Genomic DNA, 25,426 nt, shown 5'->3' on the forward strand with positions numbered 1-25,426 from the left:
CAGCGAAGCACCCCATAGCCATAATGCCAACCATAGTGTTGTTTGCATATAATGCCCAGAGTTGTGCCCACACAATGCCCGCTTCCATCTCTATAATATGCCAGTGTTTCTTCATATGCTTTTTTGAGTGTCACTGCCACCTCTGTGTTTAAACAGATGGTGCCTCTCACCTCATGTAGGGGGAAGGCTGCAATGTCTTCTATATTGGCCCACTGTTCTGTCCCTGGTTAGTTGCCCCTGTATTCACAATAGCACGCACCTTTTTAGGCACACTGTCACACAGACAGTGCCTGAGAGCATGGAATCCCGCAGACTCCGACTAACCTGCTCAATCAAAATCCGCCTGTACTGCTGGCTCTTCCTCCATGCACGCACGTGCAGTGCATGCTACGACAGCATCCTGAGGTGTCCTCTCTCCTTCCCAGCTTGACAGCGGGAATGGAATCGGAAGGTCCCCCCTTATCATGCGCCAGGCAAGAGTCGGGCAGCGTTGCCGTCACTAAGCAGCGTGAGACTGGTAGTTTCGGCCCTGCTGTGGGGATCTTCTGGGGAGCTTAGCCTGCTGCCGGCGCTGCCTGTCATAAACTGTACTTTGAGTTTGCAGCCCGCAGTTACAGGGTTGAAGGAGGGGAGGAAGCGCCGCTAAGGGCCGGCGCCTAACTGCTTTGCAGGCTTTGCTGAGCGGGTAGCGCCGGCCCTGGCCACCAGTTCATATTATGCCACATTGTAGTGCCCCTATTTTATATTAAGCCACATATTGCCACCAGTTCATATTATGACACATTGTAGTGCCCCCATTTCATATTATGCCACACATTGCCCCCAGTTGACTTTATACTACACAGCAGGCCATATGCACTAAGCTTCAAAAAGTGATCAAGTGGAGAGTGATAAACAACAAGTTAATCAGTTTCCGAACTATTATTCAAACCCAGCCTGTAACACTCTCCAATGTATCACTTTTTGAAACTTGGTGCATTTTGCCCATAGTCACACAGTTAAGGTGCCCATCTACTAGTCAGACTTGCCAGAGCTGCAAGACGAATCAGAACTCTCCTGGGAGCTTCCTGGGAATTGGATTGGATCCAGGTTATATATTACTTGATTCACTTCAGATATATCTTAAGGCATCTAACTGGTGCCAACAGATCGCATAAGATATTGATCTGATGCAATATTTAAATATAATAGGCTGGCCAGTCAAGTGATGCTTGAGATAAATCTGATGAGATACATCTGAAGTAAAAAAAAATACTCCAATTCAGATCTTAAATAATTCAGACATATTTGACACAGGACTGCAGATCTGATTGAATCGGAGGAGCCGTCTGTTGTGACACTTTTCAGATTTGTCATCAGATGCGTCAAAATTTGATGAAAAGTGCCCAAATCGGATTAGTGGATGGGGGGCCTTTAGGGCCGTGGTGGGATTTGAACCCATAACTTTATTGCTGAGAGGCAGTTTGTGCTACTTAAATGAACCTCTTTATGCCACATTCTTCTCCCAGTTCATATTAAGCCAAACAGTGCCTCAAGTTTATATTGTGTATAATATAATAGTGCCCCAGCTCACATTTGATGATGCCTACTTATTGTGCTTCTTCACCTTGGCTGCTGTCTTATTCTCCTTGTGCTCTTCATGCCAAATCTGCTTCACACAATTCACCACCAGATGGTGGGTTAGTAGACAGAGACAGGCTTGTGTATTCAGTACAATTTGAATACACTAGTAGTCTGTAGACTGTCCCTCTCTGTATTAAACATAGTGTCATCTGTTTTTACACCATTCACCACATGTGAGTTGGCTGAAGGGCAAGTATTGTGCTCCATAAGTCTCCTAGTCTTATAGCAATTGGGCCGATTGGCAGTGAAGACAATTTTTGGGGCCCGGGACTCATTTTCAGTCCAGGCCCCGGGCCCCCAGCCTTCCTCCTCCTCCCTTGACTTATCATAACCCAGCTCCTGCTCCCCCATCTTCTCTTCCGCTGAGCTGCAGCCCGGAGGTCCCGGAGAAAAGGCTTCTTTAACCCAGGATGCCAGCGGCACCTGCTGGTGAGCCAATCAGAGCTGCGTACCGGCAGCCGCTCTGATTGGCTGCCAGTATTGGTTCAAAAGCCGGTGCAGCATTTTAATTGGCCACCAGCGCCTTGGGTTGAATAAGCCTGCGCTCCGGGACCTGCTTTGTTCATCGCATTGAGCGCATCGGAGGCAGTCGGGAGGGATGCAGTGGGCAAAATCAGCTGCCTGGGCCCTTCCAGAGGCCAGGGCCCAGGGCAGCTGTGCCCACAGCACCCCCCTATTGGCCCTGAGTGAAGATTCCCAATGGGAAAATGTATAGCTGATGTCTGTTTTGATATATGGCCCCATCCCCCACAGATAGCCCACCATACACATTGCACTGCATTGTCCCTATTCACTCTGTTATTCCATCTAGTACATTAACTCTGCCATCCAGTGATATTGACATGGCTACATAGCATGTTATACCTCTGGTGCTGCCCATGTCAGGCCACTTCTACCAAATTTTCCATGGCTGCTTTCAGTTCCAAATCTGCCCCTATCCACTAGTGTTAAGCTCTGTGCATGTTTATGTTGAAATATAAAGGGGCCCTTTTACCATAGGATCCCATTCCTATCACCCATGATTGCATTGCAATATGTGATCCTATCGGCATGATGTATGTCCCTGCAGACACAGGGGCACCAAAAGGAACCCATCCATGCAAACTGCTCATCTGGGTGCTGAGGGTATGCGCCTGCGTGGCTAATGATGACCCCTGGGTGAACGCATCCCCCCACCGGAAAATCAGGCCATCTCTACCACCATCTCAGAATGGCGGTACCCAGGGACTCATTGCGATGCTGCCCGATGTTGATACATCAGACAGCAGTGTATCCTCCATAGAAACCTATGGGGTATGCGGCTGCAGGTGGGGCAGGAGAGATTGCAGCAGGGATCGGAGATTCCTGCTGCGGTCCCTCCATCTTACATTCGGGGAATACTTAATATCTGCTGCTAATCCCCTAAAATGTGTTTTTGGGGGGAATTAGCCACAAATATCCAATAGTAAATGGGCCCCTAAATCTGTTTAGGAAAGCCCCGTCAGCTCTAAGAAAGCTATTAACCAAGCTACACCAACATATATCTCTTCACTGTGCTCAAAATATCTCCCAACTCGCCCTATCGTGTATTCACAAGATCTGCGTCTCTCATCCACACTCATTATCAGATCTCATTCACAATTGCAGGACTTTCATCGGGCAGCCCCCACCCTATGGAATGCCCTCCCACGAACAATAAGGCTCTCATCCAGTCTACAAACTTCAAGCGTTCCCTGAAAACTCACCTCTTCAGGCAAGCCTATCAAATTCCTGAACCACCCACATAACCTTCAAAAGCTTTCATTCTAATTTCATCCCATCAGGACTGTTCTCGGTAATCTGCTGAATCTGCTATACTATAGATAGTGCATATCCTTGTGTATCTTTCCTATTTCCCTATAGATTGTAAGCTTGCGAGCAGGGCCCTCCTACCTCTATGCCTGTCTCACTCAATTTGTATTATCACTGTTGAGTCCAATTGTAAAGCGCAACGGAATATGCTGCTCTATATACAGAGCCGGCCTTAGGCATAGGCAAACTAGGCAATTGCCTAGGGCATTTGGAATGCCTAGGGGCACCAGCAGCTTCTGCTGATTAAAATGATATGCAGCATGCCTATATTCAGTGTGTGAGTGAGACTGTAACACTGCATTCCATATGCAGGTACAGCCAAAGTCACACACAGAATATAGGCATGCCGCATATAATTTTAATCATTGAAAGCTCCTTGTGTGTGCTGGTTATAACAATGCAAATAAGACGAATTTTCAGCAAAAAAAGGCACCCAACGTTAGCAGAGCTGGCCAGGAGCTGCATCGCCTATTGAGTCTGAGATGAGGAAACATCTGTATCCAAGCAGAGGCAGAGGTCACAGTGTTAGCGGCTGTGCGAGTGCTGTCTGCGGGTGGGTTGGTTGTGCAATAGTGTTCGCCATATGTGTAAGAGGCATTATGTGTGTCATGTATAAATGCATTAATAATGTGCGACAGATGTGTAACATGCATTATGTGTGACATGTGTATAAGGGCATTAATAATGTGCAACATATGTGTAATGGGCATTATGTGTGTCATGTGTATAAGGGCATTAATGATGTGCAACATATGTGTAATGGGCATTATGTGTGTCATGTGTATAAGGGCATTAATAATGTGCAACATATGTGTAAGGGGCATTATGTGTGTCATTATGTGTATGAAGGGCATTAATAAAGGTTGGGATAATGTGTAAGGGGCATTATGGTTATAAGGACATTAATAATGTGTGTCATGTGTAAGGGACATTAATGTGTAGTATTATCAGGGGTGCCGAGAGAAAGGGGTAGGGGGTACAAATTACCCAGGCCAAAGTCTGATGGAAGGGCCCAGTGGGGTCTCAGGGCCCCCTCCCCTTAAGTGACAACAGCAGCTGCAGCTCTCTCCTCTGCTTAGCACACACTGCTTTGTGCTGGGTTGCAGTGTGGCCATGGAGGTGCTTAAAATACAATATTTTCTAAGGATTGTTTTCTAAGGGTATAATGTGAATAATGTGAGGAGTAATGTATATAAGGTAAAGTGGTACTACTGTGTGATGTAACGTGAATAAGGGACACCATCGCATCATATAATGTGAATACAGTTGCACTACTGTGTGGCATAATTTGAATTGGGGGTACTATTATGTGGCCATGCCCCTTCCCAGCAAGAACACACCCCTGTTTGGGCTGTGCACCAAATGTGTGCACTGTTTCTATTTAAAATATTGCGGGTAGGAGCACCAAAATGATGACTGCTATGATGAGGGTTGATGGTGCAGGGAAAGGGGAGCAGGGTCAGAGGCGGAACTAGCGGCGGTTCTAGGGGGCACCAGCCAAAATCTTGCCTAGGGTATCATTTAGGCTAGGGCCGGCTCTGTCTAAATAAGAAACTGTAAATAAATAATAAAAGTGTTTCATTTAAAAGTTTTACTTGGTTTCTGGCAAGTGTTCGGCTATTGTTCATGAAAGATAATCTGCCTACACATTATGCTCAGAGACAGCTGACTGTACTTATCTAGTCATTTACAAGTCTGATCTGGTTTAGCAAGACCCAGGATAAACAACTAAAATTGCACAGACTCTGAAGTCACGCGGAAGACGGGAATGTTTGTTATGGCTACGGTATATCTACTTCCATTGTTCAGCTTAACTAACAGATTCTCTTTCTCTATTATAAGAGTGATCATATAAGATTATCATATTGATGTCCTATATTAATTAGAAATGAGTTATCATACAGTATTTACTGTTTCATTTGCCATACTTGCCTAAATTTGGATTTATCTTACTGGCCGAATAGCCAATAAGATACCATTTTGAGATCCGAATATAACCGATTAAATTCAAACTGCTTATCTCTAATAGTAATAATGAACATTAATTTTTTTTTTATAGTAAAAAACTGGATCTCTATGGTTTCTTGCATTATTGGCCTAGTTTGCTATGGCTACGGTATATCTACTTCCAATGTTCAGCTTAACTAACAGATTCTCTTTCTCTGTTATAAGAGTGACTATCATATTGTTGTCCTATATTAATTAGAAATGAGTTATCATACAGTATTTACTGTTTCATTCGCCATACTTGCCTAAATTTGGATTTATCTTACTGGCCGAATAGCCAATAAGATACCATTTTGAGATCCAAACATAACCGATTAAATTCAAACCGCTCATTTCTAATAGTAATAATGAAAATTATTTTTTTATTATAGTAAAATACTGGATCTATATGGTTTCTTGCATTATTGGCCTAGTTTGCATAATTATATTTGATAGCCTTAACTGGATAGTGATTGCCTCTTCTGGGCAAGCTGTTATTCAGAGAATGCTGTCTGTGACTTCATTCATTAACCCCTTCCCGACATTTGACGTACATTTACGTCATGGTCGGGAAGCACTTCCCGACACATGGCGTAAATGTACGTCATGGATTTAAACTGTCACCGCGTCTATAGACGCGGTGACAGTTTCAACATGTCTGCTGTCCCTGACAGCAGACATGTCCGTGCATGCCCAGGGGGGGCTGCGATGCCGCCCCCCCGTCGGCGATCGCTGTGATTGGCTGTTCAGTGTGAACAGCCATTCACAGCGTTTTCCTGTGTCACCGGCGAATAACGTTCGCCGGTGACACGGGATCGGAGGTGATTGGTGCTGTAAAGTACAGCACCAATCACCGCGGGGTGTAAGGGTGACACTGGTGTCACCCCACCTCACCCCGCCCGCCCCCAAAGGCCGTGATTGGTCCGTCGGACCGACGGACCAATCACAGCCATGGAGGGGGGTTTAAACTAACGGTGACTGCACTGCAGACGCCATTCCGGTCTGGAATAGCGTGCAGTGCGGTCACCGTGCCCACCTGCCGCCATATACTGACCAGAACCTTGCTCCATACTTACCTGATCACTGCTTCATCACTGCTTGATCACTGCTTGATCTGTGCTTGTAGTGTGCTGGATGCTTCCTGGATCCTGTTGCTACTTGTGCCTTCCTGTGCTGTGAAATTGTGCTGCTGCAGTGTAATAGCTAGATAGAGAGATAGATAGAGAGAGATAGAGAGAGATAGAGAGAGATAGAGAGAGATAGAGAGAGATACTGTGCTGTGAAATTGTGCTGCTGCAGTGTAATAGCTAGATAGAGAGATAGATAGAGAGAGATAGAGAGAGATAGAGAGAGATACTGTGCTGTGAAATTGTGCTGCTGCAGTGTATTAGCTAGATAGAGAGATAGATAGAGATAGATAGAGAGAGATAGCGAGAGATAGAGAGAGAGATAGTGTCAGAGAGTGCTATATTTTGTGCTGCTGCAGTGTGATATAGTTATAGATAGAGATAGAGAGATAGAGAGAGATAGAGAGAGAGAGATAGATAGAGAGGCCTAGTGACAGAGTGCTATATTTTGTGCTGCTGCAGTGTGATAGTTATAGAGAGATAGAGAGAGATAGAGAGAGAGAGATAGAGAGAGATAGTGACAGATTGTGCTATATATTTTTTATATAACTGACTGCTGCCCCCTCCTTTTGTGCTGATCAGTATAAATTAACTGATCAGCAACTTTTTGGGGGCGCAGGTTTTTTTTTATATATAGATATACCTGTCAGTGCTGCTGCTGCAGTGTCATAGAGTGATAGATAGTGAGAGATAGAGAGATAGAGAGAGATAGTGACAGAGAGTGATAGAGAGTGCTAAATTTTGTGTCTGCTGCCCCCGCCTTTTGTGCTGATCACTATATCTGAGGTGATCAGCAACTTTTTTGGGGGTACAGAGGTTTTTTTTTTTTTATATATATACCTGTCAGTTGCACCAAAGGTTGTGCACCTGCTGCCCCTCACTGGTAATCAGTGTCGCATCACTGATCACCTTTTTTTTTTTTTGTGGGTGCTGTGTGGTCTTTTTTTAATTTTTTTTTTACACACACTGTGATTTTGTGGGTGTCCTGTGGCCACTGTGCGCTGATCAGTGACGTACATCACTGATCAGCTTTTTCGGCACAGGGTTGATCTATTTTTTTTTTTTTGATCAAATTCCTGTTGCCTTTGAGCGCTGTTCAGTGACAGACGTTACTGACCAACATCTGTGCTCAATTTTTGGCGCAGGACCTTTTTTTTTTTTTAACCCCTTCAATTTTTTTTTTTAACCCCTTCAATTTTTTTTTTTTTTTAACCCCTTCAATTTTCTTTTTTGGTATAAAGTATTTTTTTTTTTCTGCACTACATACACATTACACACTACATTCCCCCCAGGTTGAAATAAAGTTTGTACCCCCCCCTACACTATACACGTGTTGAAACATTTCACTACCAGTAACACAAAAATAAAAATGGCATCCCAAATGTCCTCCCAAATGTCCTCCCAAATGTCCTCCCAGTCATCCAGGAGAATGTATTCAGTGGAGGAGGCATATGCCATGCTTGCTTCTGACTCTGACACAGCCAGTGATGCAAGCGGGGAATTTGAAGGATTCGTCTTAAGCTCCTCTTCCTCCTCTGGTGATGAGGGACCCCCTCAAAGACGCCCCCGTAGAGCAGCTGAGACCCCCCCCCCAATAATTGATCTCGTATGGACCCCACCACCAGACAATTTTGAGCCCCAGGTTCCTGAGTTTTTGGCCATGCCAGGAATCCAATTTGATTCCACAGGTCTCAGAGAAATTGACTTTTTCAAATTATTTTTCTCTGATGATTTTATAAATTTAATGGTGGACCAAACTAATTTATATGCCCAGCAGTTTATTGCTCAAAACCCCACGTCATCATTTGCTAGGTGGACCCCTGTAGATGCAGTAGAGATGATGACGTTTTGGGGTCTGGTGTTTCATATGGGCATAGTAAAAAAGCCAGAAATTAGGCAATATTGGAGTACAGATGTTCTGTACAGTACTCCATTTTACCGTATGGCCATGACCCGGACTCGATTTGAGACAATTCTTAAATTTATACATTACACCGATAATGCACAGTGCCCGCCCAGAGATGATCCCACCTTTGACCGGCTATTCAAAGTCAGGCCGGTCATTGATCATTTCAGTGCCAAATTTGAAGAGGTGTACATCCCTGAAAAATTTATTTGTATCGACGAGTCCCTTATACATTTTAAAGGTAGGGTTAAATTCCGCCAGTACCTTCCCAGTAAGAGGGCAAGGTATGGCATAAAAATGTATAAACTGTGTGAAAGCACCTCAGGGTACACCCACAGGTTTAGGGTTTATGAAGGGAAGGATTCAAGAATTGAACCGCCAGAATGCCCCCCCCCCCTCGTAGGTGTTAGTGGGAAAATTGTCTGGGATTTAGTGCACCCCTTCCTGGATAAAGGTTATCACCTCTATGTGGATAACTTTTACACTAGCATCCCCCTGTTTAAGGCCCTTGGTTCAAGAGGTACAGCAGCTTGCGGTACTGTGCGCAAGAACCAAAGAGGCCTCCCAAAAACGCACATTGCCCAAGTAATGAGAAGGGGTGAAAGCAGGGGAATATGCAACGAAAATATGTTGTTGGTCAAATATAAGGACAAGAGGGATGTCCTTATACTGACAACAATTCACGGAGACAGTACCACCTCCGTCCCTGTACGAGGTACCAGTACCCACACCTCAAAACCTAATTGTATCCTGGATTACAATAGGTACATGGGCGGAGTGGATCTTTCAGATCAGGTACTGAAGCCGTACAGTGCCCTGCGGAAAACAAAAATCTGGTACAAGAAGGTGGCCGTGTATATCATCCAGATGGCACTGTATAACGCTTACGTGCTATTCCGTTCTACCGGCCAGAGGGGGACATTTATGCACTTTCAAGAGGAAGTCATAAAGGGCCTAATATTTGGGAACCAGCAGGCAGAGGGCCCCAGTACTTCTAGTACTGGCCCCCGTATTGTACCAGGGCAGCATTTTCCTGATGAAATCCCCTCCACTGGAAAAAAGGGCAGGACACAAAAAAGGTGCAAAGTTTGCTATAAAAAGGGAATAAGAAAGCAAACTATTTTCCAGTGTGACACTTGCCCCGACAAACCCGGCCTATGTATAAAGGAGTGTTTTAAAATATACCACACATCTATGGAATATTAGGTTCATAATTTCACCGTGCTTCGGGGGTCTTGCTAATGCCACATAGCACCCACCATTCATTCCACCAGAATCTGAGCCGCAAAATCCAAAAATCACTCCTTCCCTTCTGAGTCCTGCCATGCACCCAACTGGTATTTTTTGGTCACATGTGAGGCATTGCCGTACTCGGGAGAAATTGGGGCACAGATTTTGGGGTGCTTTTTCTCCTTCATTCCTTGTGAAAATGAAAAATTTTGAGCCAGAACTGCATTTTTGTGTAAAAAAATGTAATTTTTCATTTTCACTGCCCACTTGTATCAAAATTGGTGAAACCCCTGGGGGTTTGAAATGTACACTATACCCCTAGATGAATTCCCTGAGGGGTGTAGTTTGCAAAATGGGGTCACTTGTGGGGGGGTTCCACTGTATTGGTGCTTTGGGGGTCTTGCTAATGCGACATAGCACCCACCATCATTCCACCAGAATTTGTGCTGCAAACTCCAAATATCACTCCTTCCCTTCTGAGTCCTGCCACTTTTTGGTCACACATGAGGCATTGCCGTACTCGGGAGAAATTAGGGCACAGATTTTGGGGTGCTTTGTCTCCTTCATTCCTTCTGAAAATGAAAAATTTTGAGCCAGAACTGCATTTTTGTGTAAAAAAATGTAATTTTTCATTTTCACTGCCCACTTGTATCAAAATTGGTGAAACCCCTGGGGGTTTGAAATGTACACTATACCCCTAGATGAATTCCCTGAGGGGTGTACTTCGCAAAATGGGGTGACTTGTGGGGGGGTTCCACTGTATTGGTGCAACATAGCACCCACCATTCATTCCACCAAAATCTGTGCTGCAAAATCCAAAAATCACTCCTTCCCTTCTGAGTCCTGCCATGCACCCAACTGGTATTTTTTGTTCACATGTGAGGCATTGCCGTACTCTGGAGAAATTGGGGCACAGATTTTGGGGTGCTTTTTCTCCTTCATACCTTCTGAAAATGAAAAATTTTGAGCCAGAACTGCATTTTTTTGTAAAAAAATGTAATTTTTCATGTTCACTGCCCACTTGTATCAAAATTGGTGAAACCCCTGGGGGTTTGAAATGTACACTATACCCCTAGATGAATTCCCTGAGGGGTGTAGTTTGCAAAATGGGGTCACTTGTGGGGGGGTTCCACTGTCTTGGTGCTTGGGGGGTCTTGCTAATGCGACATAGCACCCACCAAAATTCCACCAGAATCTGAGCTGCAAAATCCAAAAATCACTCCTTCCCTTCTGAGTCCTGCCATGCACCCAACTGGTATTTTTTGGTCACATGTGAGGCATTGCCGTACTCGGGAGAAATTGGGGCACAGATTTTGGGGTGCTTTTTCTCCTTCATACCTTCTGAAAATGAAAAATTTTGAGCCAGAACTGCATTTTTGTGTAAAAAAATGTAATTTTTCATGTTCACTGCCCACTTGTATCAAAATTGGTGAAACCCCTGGGGGTTTGAAATGTACACTATACCCCTAGATGAATTCCCTGAGGGGTGTAGTTTGCAAAATGGGGTCACTTGTGGGGGGGTTCCACTGTATTGGTGCTTTGGGGGTCTTGCTAATGCGACATAGCACCCACCAAAATTCCACCAGAATCTGAGCTGCAAAATCCAAAAATCACTCCTTACCCTTCTGAGTCCTGCCATGCACCCAACTGGTATTTTTTGGTCACATGTGAGGCATTGCCGTACTCGGGAGAAATTGGGGCACAGATTTTGGGGTGCTTTTTCTCCTTCATACCTTCTGAAAATGAAAAATTTTGAGCCAGAACTGCATTTTTGTGTAAAAAAATGTAATTTTTCATGTTCACTGCCCACTTGTATCAAAATTGGTGAAACCCCTGGGGGTTTGAAATGTACACTATACCCCTAGATGAATTCCCTGAGGGGTGTAGTTTGCAAAATGGGGTCACTTGTGGGGGGGTTCCACTGTATTGGTGCTTTGGGGGTCTTGCTAATGCGACATAGCACCCACCAAAATTCCACCAGAATCTGAGCTGCAAAATCCAAAAATCACTCCTTCCCTTCTGAGTCCTGCCATGCACCCAACTGGTATTTTTTGGTCACACATGAGGCATTGCCGTACTCGGGAGAAATTGGGGCACAGATTTTGGGGTGCTTTTTCTCCTTCATACCTTCTGAAAATGAAAAATTTTGAGCCAGAACTGCATTTTTGTGTAAAAAAATGTAATTTTTCATTTTCACTGCCCACTTGTATCAAAATTGGTGAAACCCCTGGGGGTTTGAAATGTACACTATACCCCTAGATGAATTCCCTGAGGGGTGTACTTTGCAAAATGGGGTGACTTGTGGGGGGGTTCCACTGTATTGGTGCAACATAGCACCCACCATTCATTCCACCAAAATCTGTGCTGCAAAATCCAAAAATCACTCCTTCCCTTCTGAGTCCTGCCATGCACCCAACTGGTATTTTTTGTTCACATGTGAGGCATTGCCGTACTCGGGAGAAATTGGGGCACAGATTTTGGGGTGCTTTTTCTCCTTCATACCTTCTGAAAATGAAAAATTTTGAGCCAGAACTGCATTTTTGTGTAAAAAAATGTAATTTTTCATTTTCACTGCCCACTTGTATCAAAATTGGTGAAACCCCTGGGGGTTTGAAATGTACACTATACCCCTAGATGAATTCCCTGAGGGGTGTAGTTTGCAAAATGGGGTCACTTGTGGGGGGGTTCCACTGTATTGGTGCTTTGGGGGTCTTGCTAATGCGACATAGCACCCACCAAAATTCCACCAGAATCTGAGCTGCAAAATCCAAAAATCACTCCTTCCCTTCTGAGTCCTGCCATGCACCCAACTGGTATTTTTTGGTCACATGTGAGGCATTGCCGTACTCGGGAGAAATTGGGGCACAGATTTTGGGGTGCTTTTTCTCCTTCATACCTTCTGAAAATGAAAAATTTTGAGCCAGAACTGCATTTTTGTGTAAAAAAATGTAATTTTTCATTTTCACTGCCCACTTGTATCAAAATTGGTGAAACCCCTGGGGGTTTGAAATGTACACTATACCCCTAGATGAATTCCCTGAGGGGTGTACTTTGCAAAATGGGGTGACTTGTGGGGGGGTTCCACTGTATTGGTGCAACATAGCACCCACCATTCATTCCACCAAAATCTGTGCTGCAAAATCCAAAAATCACTCCTTCCCTTCTGAGTCCTGCCATGCACCCAACTGGTATTTTTTGTTCACATGTGAGGCATTGCCGTACTCGGGAGAAATTGGGGCACAGATTTTGGGGTGCTTTTTCTCCTTCATACCTTCTGAAAATGAAAAATTTTGAGCCAGAACTGCATTTTTGTGTAAAAAAATGTAATTTTTCATTTTCACTGCCCACTTGTATCAAAATTGGTGAAACCCCTGGGGGTTTGAAATGTACACTATACCCCTAGATGAATTCCCTGAGGGGTGTAGTTTGCAAAATGGGGTCACTTGTGGGGGGGTTCCACTGTATTGGTGCTTGGGGGGTCTTGCTAATGCGACATAGCACCCACCAAAATTCCACCAGAATCTGAGCTGCAAAATCCAAAAATCACTCCTTCCCTTCTGAGTCCTGCCATGCACCCAACTGGTATTTTTTGGTCACATGTGAGGCATTGCGGTACTCGGGAGAAATTGGGGCACAGATTTTGGGGTGCTTTGTCTCCTTCATTCCTTGTGAAAATGAAAAATTTTGAGCCAGAACTGCATTTTTGTGTAAAAAATGTAATTTTTCATTTTCACTGCCCAGTTGTACCACAATTGGTGAAACCCCTGGGGGTTTGAAATGTACACTATACCCCTAGATGAATTCCCTGAGGGGTGTAGTTTGCAAAATGGGGTAACTTGTGGGGGGGTTCCTAAATTTTAGCATCTTATGGTGCCTAGAAACCTACATGGTGCCTAAAAAATAATCTCATAAAAAGGAGGCTCCAAAATCAAGTAGGTGCTCCTTCTATTATGAAGCCTGTGGTTTGGTCACCGTGCACACTAGGGCCACATATAGGATATTTTTGAAAACAAAAGAATTGGGGGAATCAATTTTTAGTCACATTTCTCTAGTAAAATGTACTGTGTTCCTTAGAAAAATGTATTAAAATTGCAAATCTGCAAAAAAAATGAAATTTTGAAATTTCACCTACACTTTGTTTTAATTCCTGTGAAACACCTAAAGGGTTAACAAACTTCCAAAATGCTGTTTTGAATACTGTGAGGGGTGCAGTTTTTGAAATGGCATCATTTATGGGGGTGTCTCACATACAAGTCCCTCAAAGTCATATCAGAACTGAACTGGTCCCTAAAAAAATCAGTGTTTGAAATTTTCTTGAAAATTTGAGAATTTGCTATTCATATTGTAAGCCTCCTAGTGTCCAAAAAAATTAAAAGGAAGTTGAAATAATGATGGAAACATAAAGTAGACATATGGTCTATGTTAGTTATTAACTATTTTGAGTGGTATGATTATTTGTCTCACAAGCAGAAAATTTAACATTTTGCAAATCGCTAAATTTTCCATTTTTTCACGACATTTTGGTATTTTTCACAAAAAAACACAGACTGTATCGACCCAAATTTACCACTAATTTGAAGTACAATGTGTCACGAAAAAACAATCTCAAAATCACTGGGATAAGTAAAAGCAAAAAAAAGTTATCCCCACTTAAGTGAGACATGTCAGATTTGAAAAAAATGGCTCTGTCAGGAACGCAAAAACTAGCTCTGTCAGGAAGGGGTTAAAAATAAATTGCAATATAAAATATGTAATTTTTGGAGTTTTAGGGTATTTAAAAGATGATTATACTGGATCTATATGGTTTCTTGCATTATTGGCCTAGTTTGCATAATTATATTTGATAGCCTTAACTGGATAGTGATTGCCTCTTCTGGGCAAGCTGTTATTCAGAGAATGCTGTCTGTGACTTCATTCATTAAAAATAAATTGCAATATAAAATATGTAATTTTTGGAGTTTTAGGGTATTTAAAAGATGATTGTATTAATTATAATGTAAGTTAATAGGTAGTAGCACCTTTCAAATCCAGACTTTATGTTGCATGAATTGCAGAAGGCAAGAGTCAGTGATGTGTGATGTAAGTTTGGGCTTCAAATGTATTTACTATCAAGGTACAACGCTGATTTTCCGGTACCTCCTTTAATCTGGACACTTGAGGTGCCGGGGGGGGGGGGGGGGGGGGGGTTAGGAGAGATACAATTTGGTGGGAGGAGGGCTTCAAAGGCCAGTGGGATGGTTTAGTTTTAGGCAGTGTAGAGTGATGGGCGATACTGCGGGGGGGATGAAGAGCAGTGGATGATCGGCGCTGCAGAGGAAGATAAGTGACGGGGAGGGCCACGTGACTAGCTTAGCGCTGAGAACACGGGAGAGCGAATTATAGGTATAATGGATAATCCGGCACAATGTCGAAACCAAGAGTGCTGGATTATCAGTGGTGTACCTGTATTAAATGAATATCAAGTTATTCATTTACAAAACCAGATATACTGTAGAGGTACAGTACCAGAAATGTGAAATATGAGTTTGCAGACCACTGTGTATGAACTATAACAGCCATACTATAACAGCCAGTAATTCATTATACTTTTCTTACTTAATTTTCAGATCATCATGCAAAGTATTTTTTGCAAAAGATCCTATTAAGATAATAAAAGCGATGGGGCAGTACATGTATGACGAAAGGGGAGAAAGATATCTGGACTGCATAAATAATGTAGCTCATGGTAAGTCCATCAATAAAATATTACATTGAGTAAGGCAATATACACAGGTGCTCAACAGATTGTATAACGCTACTGCTAGAGGTCCTTTTGTTTTCCTATGATCTCAATGGATGAGTATGTGCTTTTAGGAGGGCCCATGAATAATGCATAATCCCTTGTCTTGCAGTTGGACACAGCCATCCCGATGTGACAAAGGCTGCAGTCAAGCAGATGGAGTTACTGAACACAAACTCTAGGTTCCTGCATGACAATCTAGTTCAGTATGCCGAACGCCTAACAGCCACCCTCCCTGAGCAGCTTTCTGTCTGCTATTTTGTTAACTCCGGGTACGCATATTAAACTGGATACTAGATCATTACTCTATATTTACATTCTATATTATTCTGATCTGGTTTATAAGTCTGAGTAAAGGCAGCCATACCTGGAAAGATAATAAAATCTAATATCTAAGCCCACTCAATGACCAAAAAGCAGACAGGCAGATTATGTGGTAATGAACTATGAAATAAAACTCATAAAATGTTTTTTTCTTTATTAATACCCAATGTAACAGGAGATTACATAAAATAATAAGGTATACATATAAGGAGTCATGGTTTTTTTTTGTAATAAGCATCAGGCTCAAGCATCTGCTAGTTTCCCCTTTCCTGACTGCTGTATATGTAAGTCTAGGGACAATTCACCATCGATGACTACAAACTTTTCCATGGATGACCATCAATGGTTACACAAACTGATGGCTTAGTTAATGAGTGGTAGATGTATGAAGCAGTGATAAGGGAGGAGAAGTGAGAAAATATGGTAAATGTCTCCTACTTTATCAGCTGCCAATCAGCTCCTGACTGTTCATTTTTAAACCCAGCCTGTAACTTAACAGTCAGGAGCTGATTGGCCGGTGATAAAGTACCAGGCACTTTATCACTTCTCCTCCCTTATTACTGCTTCATGCATCCACTAATTGTTTTATACTGTAAGTGCAGGATGTGACTGACTGTCCATAAGGATGCAGACATAACTATTACTTTGTATGAATGTGCAGAGGTAAAATTCATATTTTACACAGAAATTCAAAATGTCCCCATAAATGATCAATTCTATAAATGGGCCACAACTCCTAGGCCCCAAATCTTCACCATTTCCTATATCATATGCTACAAACAGAATTAGCTACAATATAAGGTGTTAATTTTACAATATAAATATACAGTGAAGGCATTTATGTGCAGTTCAGTGCTGGAATCATCACTACTATAGGTATACAAGGTATCTCATCTGTAATACCCACCCAATGTTTACTAGCCTAGCCCATTTTCTACATTGTTTTCTAGAAACATTTGAACCATAGATTACCTTTTACATATGGTTGTGGACTTTACATGTGTGGGCCAAGAAAAGCCAAAGGCATCAGCAAAAACAAATGTGTTTTCTGTTTCTACTTTCTAGTATAGATTTTGGAACCATTTATAATTAACGTTTGTGCCAGATAGATAAGAGACAACAGCTAGACTACTAGTTCCCATACTAATTAACCCCGAATTACGGAAAACTGTAACTTGTGACAAGGGTCATACAGTATAATGTGCAATGACTCTGTAATGATAACAGAATTAACTAAAAGTGAGCTGGTTCCAGTGTCTAGATAGACAGTCAATAGGTCCACCCCAAAAGGTCAACATAGAATAGGCCAACAATGTCAAAATGTCGACATGGTCAAACTGTCGACATGAAAAGGTAGACACATGACCAGGTCGACATGGGTTTTTCATGATCTTATTTTAAAACCAGCTTGTTCTTACTTCACCATCCATGTCGGCATAGAGGTAGAATATAATCATATGCTGAGCGCAGTGGGGCACTGAGCCCGAAGCACGTTGTGTTTATTTTATAGTAATTGAGGGTCCATGTCAACAGTTTATAGCCCAAAAAATGTGAAAAACGTATGTTAACCTTGTAATGTGTCTACCATTTTCATGTCAACATTTTGACCTTGTCAAACTTTTCCATTTCAACCTTTTGACCCTGTCACCATATTGCATGTTGACATGTTGTGAGATTTGGTAACAAATCTCCAGGCTTTTTAATGTGGCAATCATTTACACCGCAAAATCAAACTGGTTTTGGCAGTGTAAATGATTGCCACCTTAAAAAAATGGAGAATTCTTACCAAATCTCTCACATTCTGAATCTATCATTCTATTACAGTTCACCCGGTCTATCTAATAATCCACACCCAATTGAGCTTTAATATTTTAATTATTCTAAAGGCTACAATGAAGTTTGTGTAAATCTAGACATTCACAAGACACATATTTAATCGGGCAGCACCCACCATATGGAATGCCCTTCCATGCACAATAAGGCTCATCTCTAGCCTCCAAACTTAGAAGGGTTCCCTGAAAACTCACCTCTTCAGGCAAGTTTATAATATTCCAGAAACCCCACATAACCTCCTGTAGCATTCATATATAATTGAATCCCATCAGGACTGCCTTGCAATCTGGTGGGACTATATTCTTGTTATGATTTATTACAAATGATAAATAGTGCTCCAGTCAATCAGCTCCTGTAATTTTTCAAACATATTGTATGACATTTAAGAGGTGAATGGCTGCAGCACCATTTATAATTTAGAATGAGTGATAACAAGAATATCAATCAATAAATTTGCCTCACAGCACCAATTCAGCACCTAACTGACATTTTTCAAACTGTAAATTTGCAGTTAGAAGCAGATAGGTTTGTACTTTATCTCTCTCTGTTTCATCTCTCTCAAAGTTTAATACATCTTCCTCAATGAGTGTTCATACAGTATGTAAAATGCATCTACATTTTCTGCAATGTAACAATACATCATCTGCATTTATTTAATAAGTATTTTATACATATTTCTGGTGCAATTCACATTGCTTAGTTTACAACATTGCTGATGCAAATACAGTAGTGGTTAAATGTATGGTATCTTTGTTTTTTCCTCTGCAGGTCAGAAGCAAATGACCTTGCTCTACGCCTGGCGCGACAATTCACTGGCCACAATGATGTGATAACCCTTGACCAGTGAGTAGTCAGATGCCATTATACCAAAGGCCAGTCTGTTCTGTATTCACTAAGTTTGGAATATAGTAGGAGCGTGACTGTATTCATATTAGGCATGTCTACCTGAACTAAGCATCCTGAACTAAATTTTTGGTTGCACAGTTTTAAATAAACAATAGAAATCAGTGGCGTAACTATAGAGGGTGCAGGGGATGCAATTGCTATGGGGCCCGGGGCCCCAGCAGGCTATCCCCTGCACCCCCTTGGATCTTCTTCTTTTCACCAGTTTTCTTTTTAATGTTGCCGCGCTGCCCTATTGCACACAATTCAGAGGGGCTGGGCAGCAGTGGAGCACAGAGATAGCATTACCTCCTGGCTCCGTCCAGGGAGTAGTGGAGCCCGGCGCTGCCAGAGAAGTAGTGGAGCCCGGCGGCACCCGGCAGCAGTGGAGCACAGAGCCAGGTAGCATTACCTCCTGGCTCCGTCCAGGGAGTAGTGGAGCCCGGCGCCGCCAGAGAAGTAGTGGAGCCCGGCGCCGCCAGAGAAGTAGTGGAGCCTGGCGGCACCCGGGCAGCAGCGGCGCACGCGCACGGGACTCGGGAGTAGTAAGGTCAGGATGGCATGGCACTGCTCATGGACCAGTGCGTGGAGCTGGCGCCGCCCGGGGAGCATTAAAGGCCGCGCCTTCAAGGGAGCAGTAAATCCTGGCCCCGCCGCCGCCGCCCATGAACTTGGAAAGCAGTAAAGCACGCCTCACCTCAGAGTCACGGAGGGGAGCAGGGGACCGCGGTGCTGGGCAGCCGTACAGCCCAGCACAGAAGAGCAGCTGGTAAATGAGTGCATTCGCAGATCTGCCACTGCCAGGGGGAATACAGTCAAACTTTTTCAAACTCTCTATCTCTCCACCTGACAACCTGTCTCTCCCTGACTCTCTCACACTCTTAATTCTTTCTTCCTCTCTCCTGCTCACATTCCTCCCTTTCTCTTTTTCTACTCTCTGTTTCCCGGCACCCTTTATCTCTCACTCTGCCCCCCCATGAGTGGCAGTGACAATCGAGGGGGGGGGGGGGGGGGCGGCCTTTCAGGATTTTGCTATGGGGCCCAGGAAGTTGTAGTTACGCCTCTGATAGAAAGATAACTTTATGACACTTTGGGTGAAATTTAATGAGATGCGATTTTTAGTAAGGTTCTGAAATCGCACGTTATCGCGTTTTTCTAAATCAATTTTTTTTTTAAGATTTCCACTATTTAATGAGATGTGAATTTGTGGAAAAAAATGCGATATGGTGTGATTTTTAGTCATGAAAATGTGCGATTTTTAAGTCATGAAAATGTGTGAATTTGCGGACATATGCGATTTGGGAGTCATGATAATATAAGTTTTTTTGTAAAAAAAAAAAGCTGTGGGGTCATTTTAAAAAAATTATTTTAACTTTAACACATTTTTTTAAAACAGAACCATGCACAGATCTCAATGATCTGTGCATGGTTCTTTCGAATTCGCCTGTCAGGACCTGCTGTATTTTTTTTTTTTTTGGTGATTATTAGTAACATTTTCCAGAAACCGCATCTCATTAAATTTGCCAGTTGTATAATTTATAATGGCAAAACATCGGGATGCGAAGTGTGAGAAAAAATCAACAGGTCAAAATGTGTGATTTTCGCCGCAAATACTGCGATTTATAACGCAATTCGCCTCCTATTAAATGTGCGATTTTTGGAAAAAGTACGAATTCAGACGTTTTCTACGGAAAAATCGTAACAGTCGTAAAATTGCATCTCATTAAATCTCACCCTTTATGACTATGTTTTCCAATGAAAGATTTAATCACAGTGGAGTTTAATAGAAGTGTAGTGTAACAAAATGCGATACAGAAACCATTATCTATATTGGTTGCCAGGAGGGCTCTAACATCGCACACCCATTTAATTATACTTACATCTCCTTTGGTCCAGTGGCAAAAATCACAAAAAAAATGGCCATTTTGCAGTGATTTCAGCGTGTGCAATAGAGGTATCCTCTGGGGCATTGCACAGACACCATGTTCCCTGAGACCTGCACATGCACAGTAGACTCTGACGCAATGCCAGAATCTACTGCACCAGTAGAGAGGAGAGGGCCCAATCTTAGCTTGCCCTCTCCTTTCTTATAGTTCCCTTGGGTGAAGTCTAAGGGGACAGTCTAAGGGGTCAGTCCAACTGGTGAAACAGGCAAAGGGTGAAATATGCCATTCTCTACTCAAATTCAAACTAAATTGTTGGAGACCAATTAGGCAATTAATCACATGTAAAAAATGGGAAGTTGTCAGGAAGTTCAAGGAAAATTGGATACAACTTATGCCTCAGAGAAGTCGCAGTGCATGGGGGTAAACTCTCGGGGGTGAGAACATTGCATACAGTTGGATTGATCCCTAAACATTAATTCTAATGCCAATAATTATCTGTTGCTAAATCTTTGTAAATTTAGATAAATCAATATTTTTCTACAAATGTGGAAGTTGAAAGGACTTTAACCCCTACTTTAGATACATGAGGGCTGTCAAGTACTTATGTCAGATTATAAGACGCTGTTCATTACAATTCAGCAACATGTATTTAAATTAGTAGAACATGCCCATTAAATAGAGGAATGTAAAATTGTTATGTAATCACATGCCACTAAAAGCTGACTCTTCTATTTGTCTTTCTTGCTGCAGTGCTTATCATGGCCATGTGACCTCTTTAATTGACATAAGTCCATACAAATTTCAACAGCTTGGAGAAGAAGCCAAAAAAGAGTATGTTCACGTGGTGAGTGCCGGTTATCAGAGTGTTACTTCAGGTTAGCCCTGTTACCGCTTACACTTGATAACATCATGGTTTCTCAATCATGCATACTTTCATTTCTCTGGCCAAATGTATCCAATGTCATCATCACGCAACTTGTCTCATTCATTCATGCTGAATCTTCGGGGTAAAGTTACTAAGATGGGATTTCTATTGAAGATGGGATATTGCCCATAGCAACCAATCAGATTCTACTTTGTATTTATTTAGCATGTTTAGAAGAGAATCGATAGAATCTGATTGGTTGCTACGGGAAACATCCCATCTTCAAGAGAATGCCCACCTTAGTAAATGTAACCCCTTGGCATTATATTTACAGTTATACTCTATGCCAGTGGTTCCCAACCCTGGTCCTCAAGTACCCCCAACAGTGCACGTTTTCCAGGTCACCCAGCAAGTGCACTCATTATTCAGACACATTTTAAAAGATCCACAGATGGAGCTAATTATGCCACTTGTGATTCTGTGTGGGGACCTGGAAACCATGCACTGTTGGGGGTACTTGAGGACCAGGGTTGGGAACCACTGCTCTATGCAGTAAGTGTTCTTATTTACAAAACATTTTCACAATCTCACCATTTTCAGCACAATGTTAGAATGTTACAATGATACAATGTTATTGGATCTAATTCTTACAATAACTATCAATCTACATTTTTCATCACCTGCTGTTAAAAAATAATAATAAGAAGAAGAATAATAAGGTCACTGTAAGGTAACATTAGATATTACATTGCTATTTACCAATGGCTTAAAAATACAATTTAATACATTGCTCATTATCTGAATCTATTTTACTTTAAGAATAATAAATAGTCAAAAAGGAGTTTTCTTCACTCTTGTTTCTTTGAGCAGAATATAATTGGCACCATGATGGCTGGGATCCCATTGGTTAGAATTCCGGTGGCAGAATCCTGACACGTGTCAAACGAAATCCAGACGGCTGAAATCCTGACAGCCGAAATCCAGACCAAAAGCATGCTGTGAAGTTAGGGTCAGGCTGCAGGGGTGGGGAAATTAGAGTTAGACTATGGGGGAAAGGGTTAGGGATAGGCTGTGGGATGGTAGGATTGGGTTAGTTAAGTTGAGTGCCCCTGTCAGAATTTTAGGCAGTCAGGATGCAAATGTCGGTGTTCTGCCCACCATCCTCCCGTTTGCCAGCGTCCCGTAACCAACCCATTTGAACTGCTTGCTTCCACCAGATTAATTTGGATGGAGTTTTTTCTTGGGACCTAGTAGAATGTCAACATATGAAATTTCCACATTGTCATAATGTTGGCATTTGCATTGTTCTGAGGATTATTTAGGTTAGAATTACTGATAGGCAAAGTGTTAAGGTGGCCATACACACGCAGATTTATCTGCAGATCTGGCTGGTTGGAACAAAAACATGGTTATGGATGAGAGCAAATGACAGATGACCATTTGCTTGGAAATGCTGGAAAACTGCCAAACTGTCACTCATCCATAACCATGTTTTTGTTCCAACCAGCCAGATCTGCAGATAAGTCTTACTAGTGTATGGGCACCTTTAGGGTTAGGATTAATGCATCAGAGTCAGAGTGTCGACATAGTCAATGTCAGCCTAATGACAATGCTAACATTCCATACAGACCTAAGTAATATTGACATGCTGATTGGAGACATAAATAATTGCTGATTAATAATACATTTTTAGTAATAATTACCATTATTAGAGTAATGAGATGCTACTGAATTCAGCTCGTGTTAGGAAATGCTTTAGCAGCCCACACATGCGTTAGTTGTTTTCAGATCATTTGAACTTGAGTGATAGAACAAAATAATCCTATAGATAACCAATCTGATTAAGTAATCTAGATTTCAAGAGGCAACTAAAGTATTTTAATTGTTACAATAATAGTCACATGCATTCAAAAAGGTCATGTTTTCTACCAATATATCTTATGAAAGTAATGTTTGGATGTTGCAGGCTCCATCTCCTGATACCTATAGGGGTAAATACAGAGAAGACCATCCTGATCCAGCAGCAGCATATGCCGAGGAGGTGAATGACATCATCAGAGAAGCTCACCAAGATAACCGGCAGGTTGGTTAAGCAGCCATTCTGCTAGAGCGTATGATTTCATTTCAGTGTAGTATTTTTCCCTTTGTATCAGTGACTTCTATTTAAACAGTGATTATGTATCAGTACACCATGCAATAAATAAAACTGAATAACATTTAGAAACTAATCGCTAACTTTTCAATGATACAGTATTCTAATTTGGACTGAGTATTTTTAAATAACAAAAGGTTATATTATAAATAGCAACTTTACATAACTATAATACAATATACCGGTAACAATTTTATGTATGTCAATGAAAGTTCTCTTCTAACATGTTTATTTTCTTAGTCTCCTAAATGTTCCTGTCCTTGGCCAGGGTGTTCCCCATCTGAAATTGAATGAGAATCTATACTCTTGAAATTGAAGTTTTTATTGCAAATTCTTTGCTGACTAGAGTTTAAGGTCTGACAATGTTTATCCTATGATCTGGTTGAGGGGGTATTCAGTCCCTGCCACTACTTCCAATGGGGAAAATAGCGGCGGGTTCCTATTCAATGCTGTCTTTTTCGACAGCATTGAAGAGGCAAATCGACAGAACGGGCCCGACTTTAAAAGCTGTCGGGCCCGTTTTGCCGAGAACGGACGTGAATTGATTATTGGGGGTGGAAACAGCCATTTGTTTGGAGTGCTAAGAAAAGTGCAGGAGTATCTAGGAAAACGCTGGGAGTGTCTGGGAAAACGCTAGGCATGCCTGAGGGTGTGTGACGTTAGTTCCAGGCAGGAAATGCATTTTTCCATCGCACCGCTGAGTAAGTCTCTGGCTACTCAGAGCCTGCAATGACTTGTGCCCAGTGTAAAAATCAGTTGATGGTGAACCTGTTACAATGGGGGAATCATTTGTAGAGCAAACACCAGTGTAAATGTGTGGCCGTTTAATAAAAGTCCGAGTTCAGCCGGCTTCCCCCCAGCCACTGAACTCCATTTATTACATCCCGCCAAATTTGACATGAAAGCTAAAGTCATTTAAATGCTAAACATGTCACTTTCTTAATATTTTGTTCAAAAGTAGTATGATCTCATCCTGAAAGTACAGTGAGCAGGACCAATACATATACACAGTGTTTGTCTTCTAGCTTTATATACCCAGCCTTTGCAACTGAGAAAGAAAGACTTGCATTCACTTTCCAAACAAAAGGATGATTATCAGGCCAGAGCTGCCAGAACACTGGTTTCGTACTCTGCGTATTACGTTTTCTGAATGTTCTAATTGTTTGAGACTGACATTGCACAGTAAAATACACTTCTTCTAGGATTATGTGGATCAATGACGTGTCTATCACATACCTTACCCAACCTTCTCACTAATGGTCAGTTTTTTTCCTTTTTTCTCCCCTTTTGCATACTTTAGATGTTGATGACGTTACCCAGTTGCTGACCTCGCTGTGCTATGTCTCACCTACTTTGGAAACTCCTCATGATGTTGCACAGTAGTGCCTCTCTTCGATTAGAGTATACTATATATATATATATATGTATTTCTTCAATCTCCCCATTCCCACATTATTGCTCAACTTTGTGTTTCCAGGAATTACTGGATGATCCTGTGCCCACCAGTGTATATAAAGAACATCCAATGCTTTTAATTATTGTCATTTTTACGAATGTATGTTCAGTGTATCTTAGCTTGCCATGAGTCAGGGGGGCCATCCTTACGGCAAGCCGCCATCTACCTGTGTTCGAGCCACTGACAAATGGGGGAGGCAGGAGAACTGAGAACCGGACGGCATGGCCACCCTGACTCTCTGTGCGCAGGCTTAGTAACTTACTCTAGATGTATAGCTATATTTGCTTAACATAACTTCTCTCATTACTTTTGCATGACAATTACAGCTCTCATTCTTGAGGGTCACACATATGCCAAGTTAACCCTCAAAAATTAAGTTGGAAAACCTCTAATAGAAAGAACCAGAAAATATCAGAAAAAATGTATCCATAGTCTGCTAAGAGTTCTAGACTTTAGTACAACTGTGTAATAATATTTTATTTTATTTTTATTTTATTATGTAAATGTTCCCTTTTCAGAACTAGAAAGTTCTCATTTATTGGCATAC

At 42.1% G+C, this 25,426-nt stretch overlaps 1 protein-coding gene across 1 annotated transcript in view; it reads left to right on the plus strand.

Moving 5' to 3' along the window:
- The window catches only part of ETNPPL (ethanolamine-phosphate phospho-lyase), a 55,773-nt gene that overhangs the window by 11,313 nt on the left and 19,034 nt on the right, over positions 1 to 25,426 (plus strand). Inside the window, exons 2-6 of the mRNA XM_083178334.1 lie at positions 15,309 to 15,427; positions 15,594 to 15,753; positions 18,407 to 18,481; positions 21,157 to 21,250; positions 23,238 to 23,354. Coding sequence (XP_083034460.1) covers positions 15,309 to 15,427; positions 15,594 to 15,753; positions 18,407 to 18,481; positions 21,157 to 21,250; positions 23,238 to 23,354 — 565 coding nt within the window. The remainder of the gene's footprint in view (positions 1 to 15,308; positions 15,428 to 15,593; positions 15,754 to 18,406; positions 18,482 to 21,156; positions 21,251 to 23,237; positions 23,355 to 25,426) is intronic.

Source organism: Crinia signifera, chromosome 1 (genome assembly GCF_055691185.1).
Source record: "Crinia signifera chromosome 1, ASM5569118v1, whole genome shotgun sequence".
Taxonomy (NCBI): domain Eukaryota; kingdom Metazoa; phylum Chordata; class Amphibia; order Anura; family Myobatrachidae; genus Crinia; species Crinia signifera.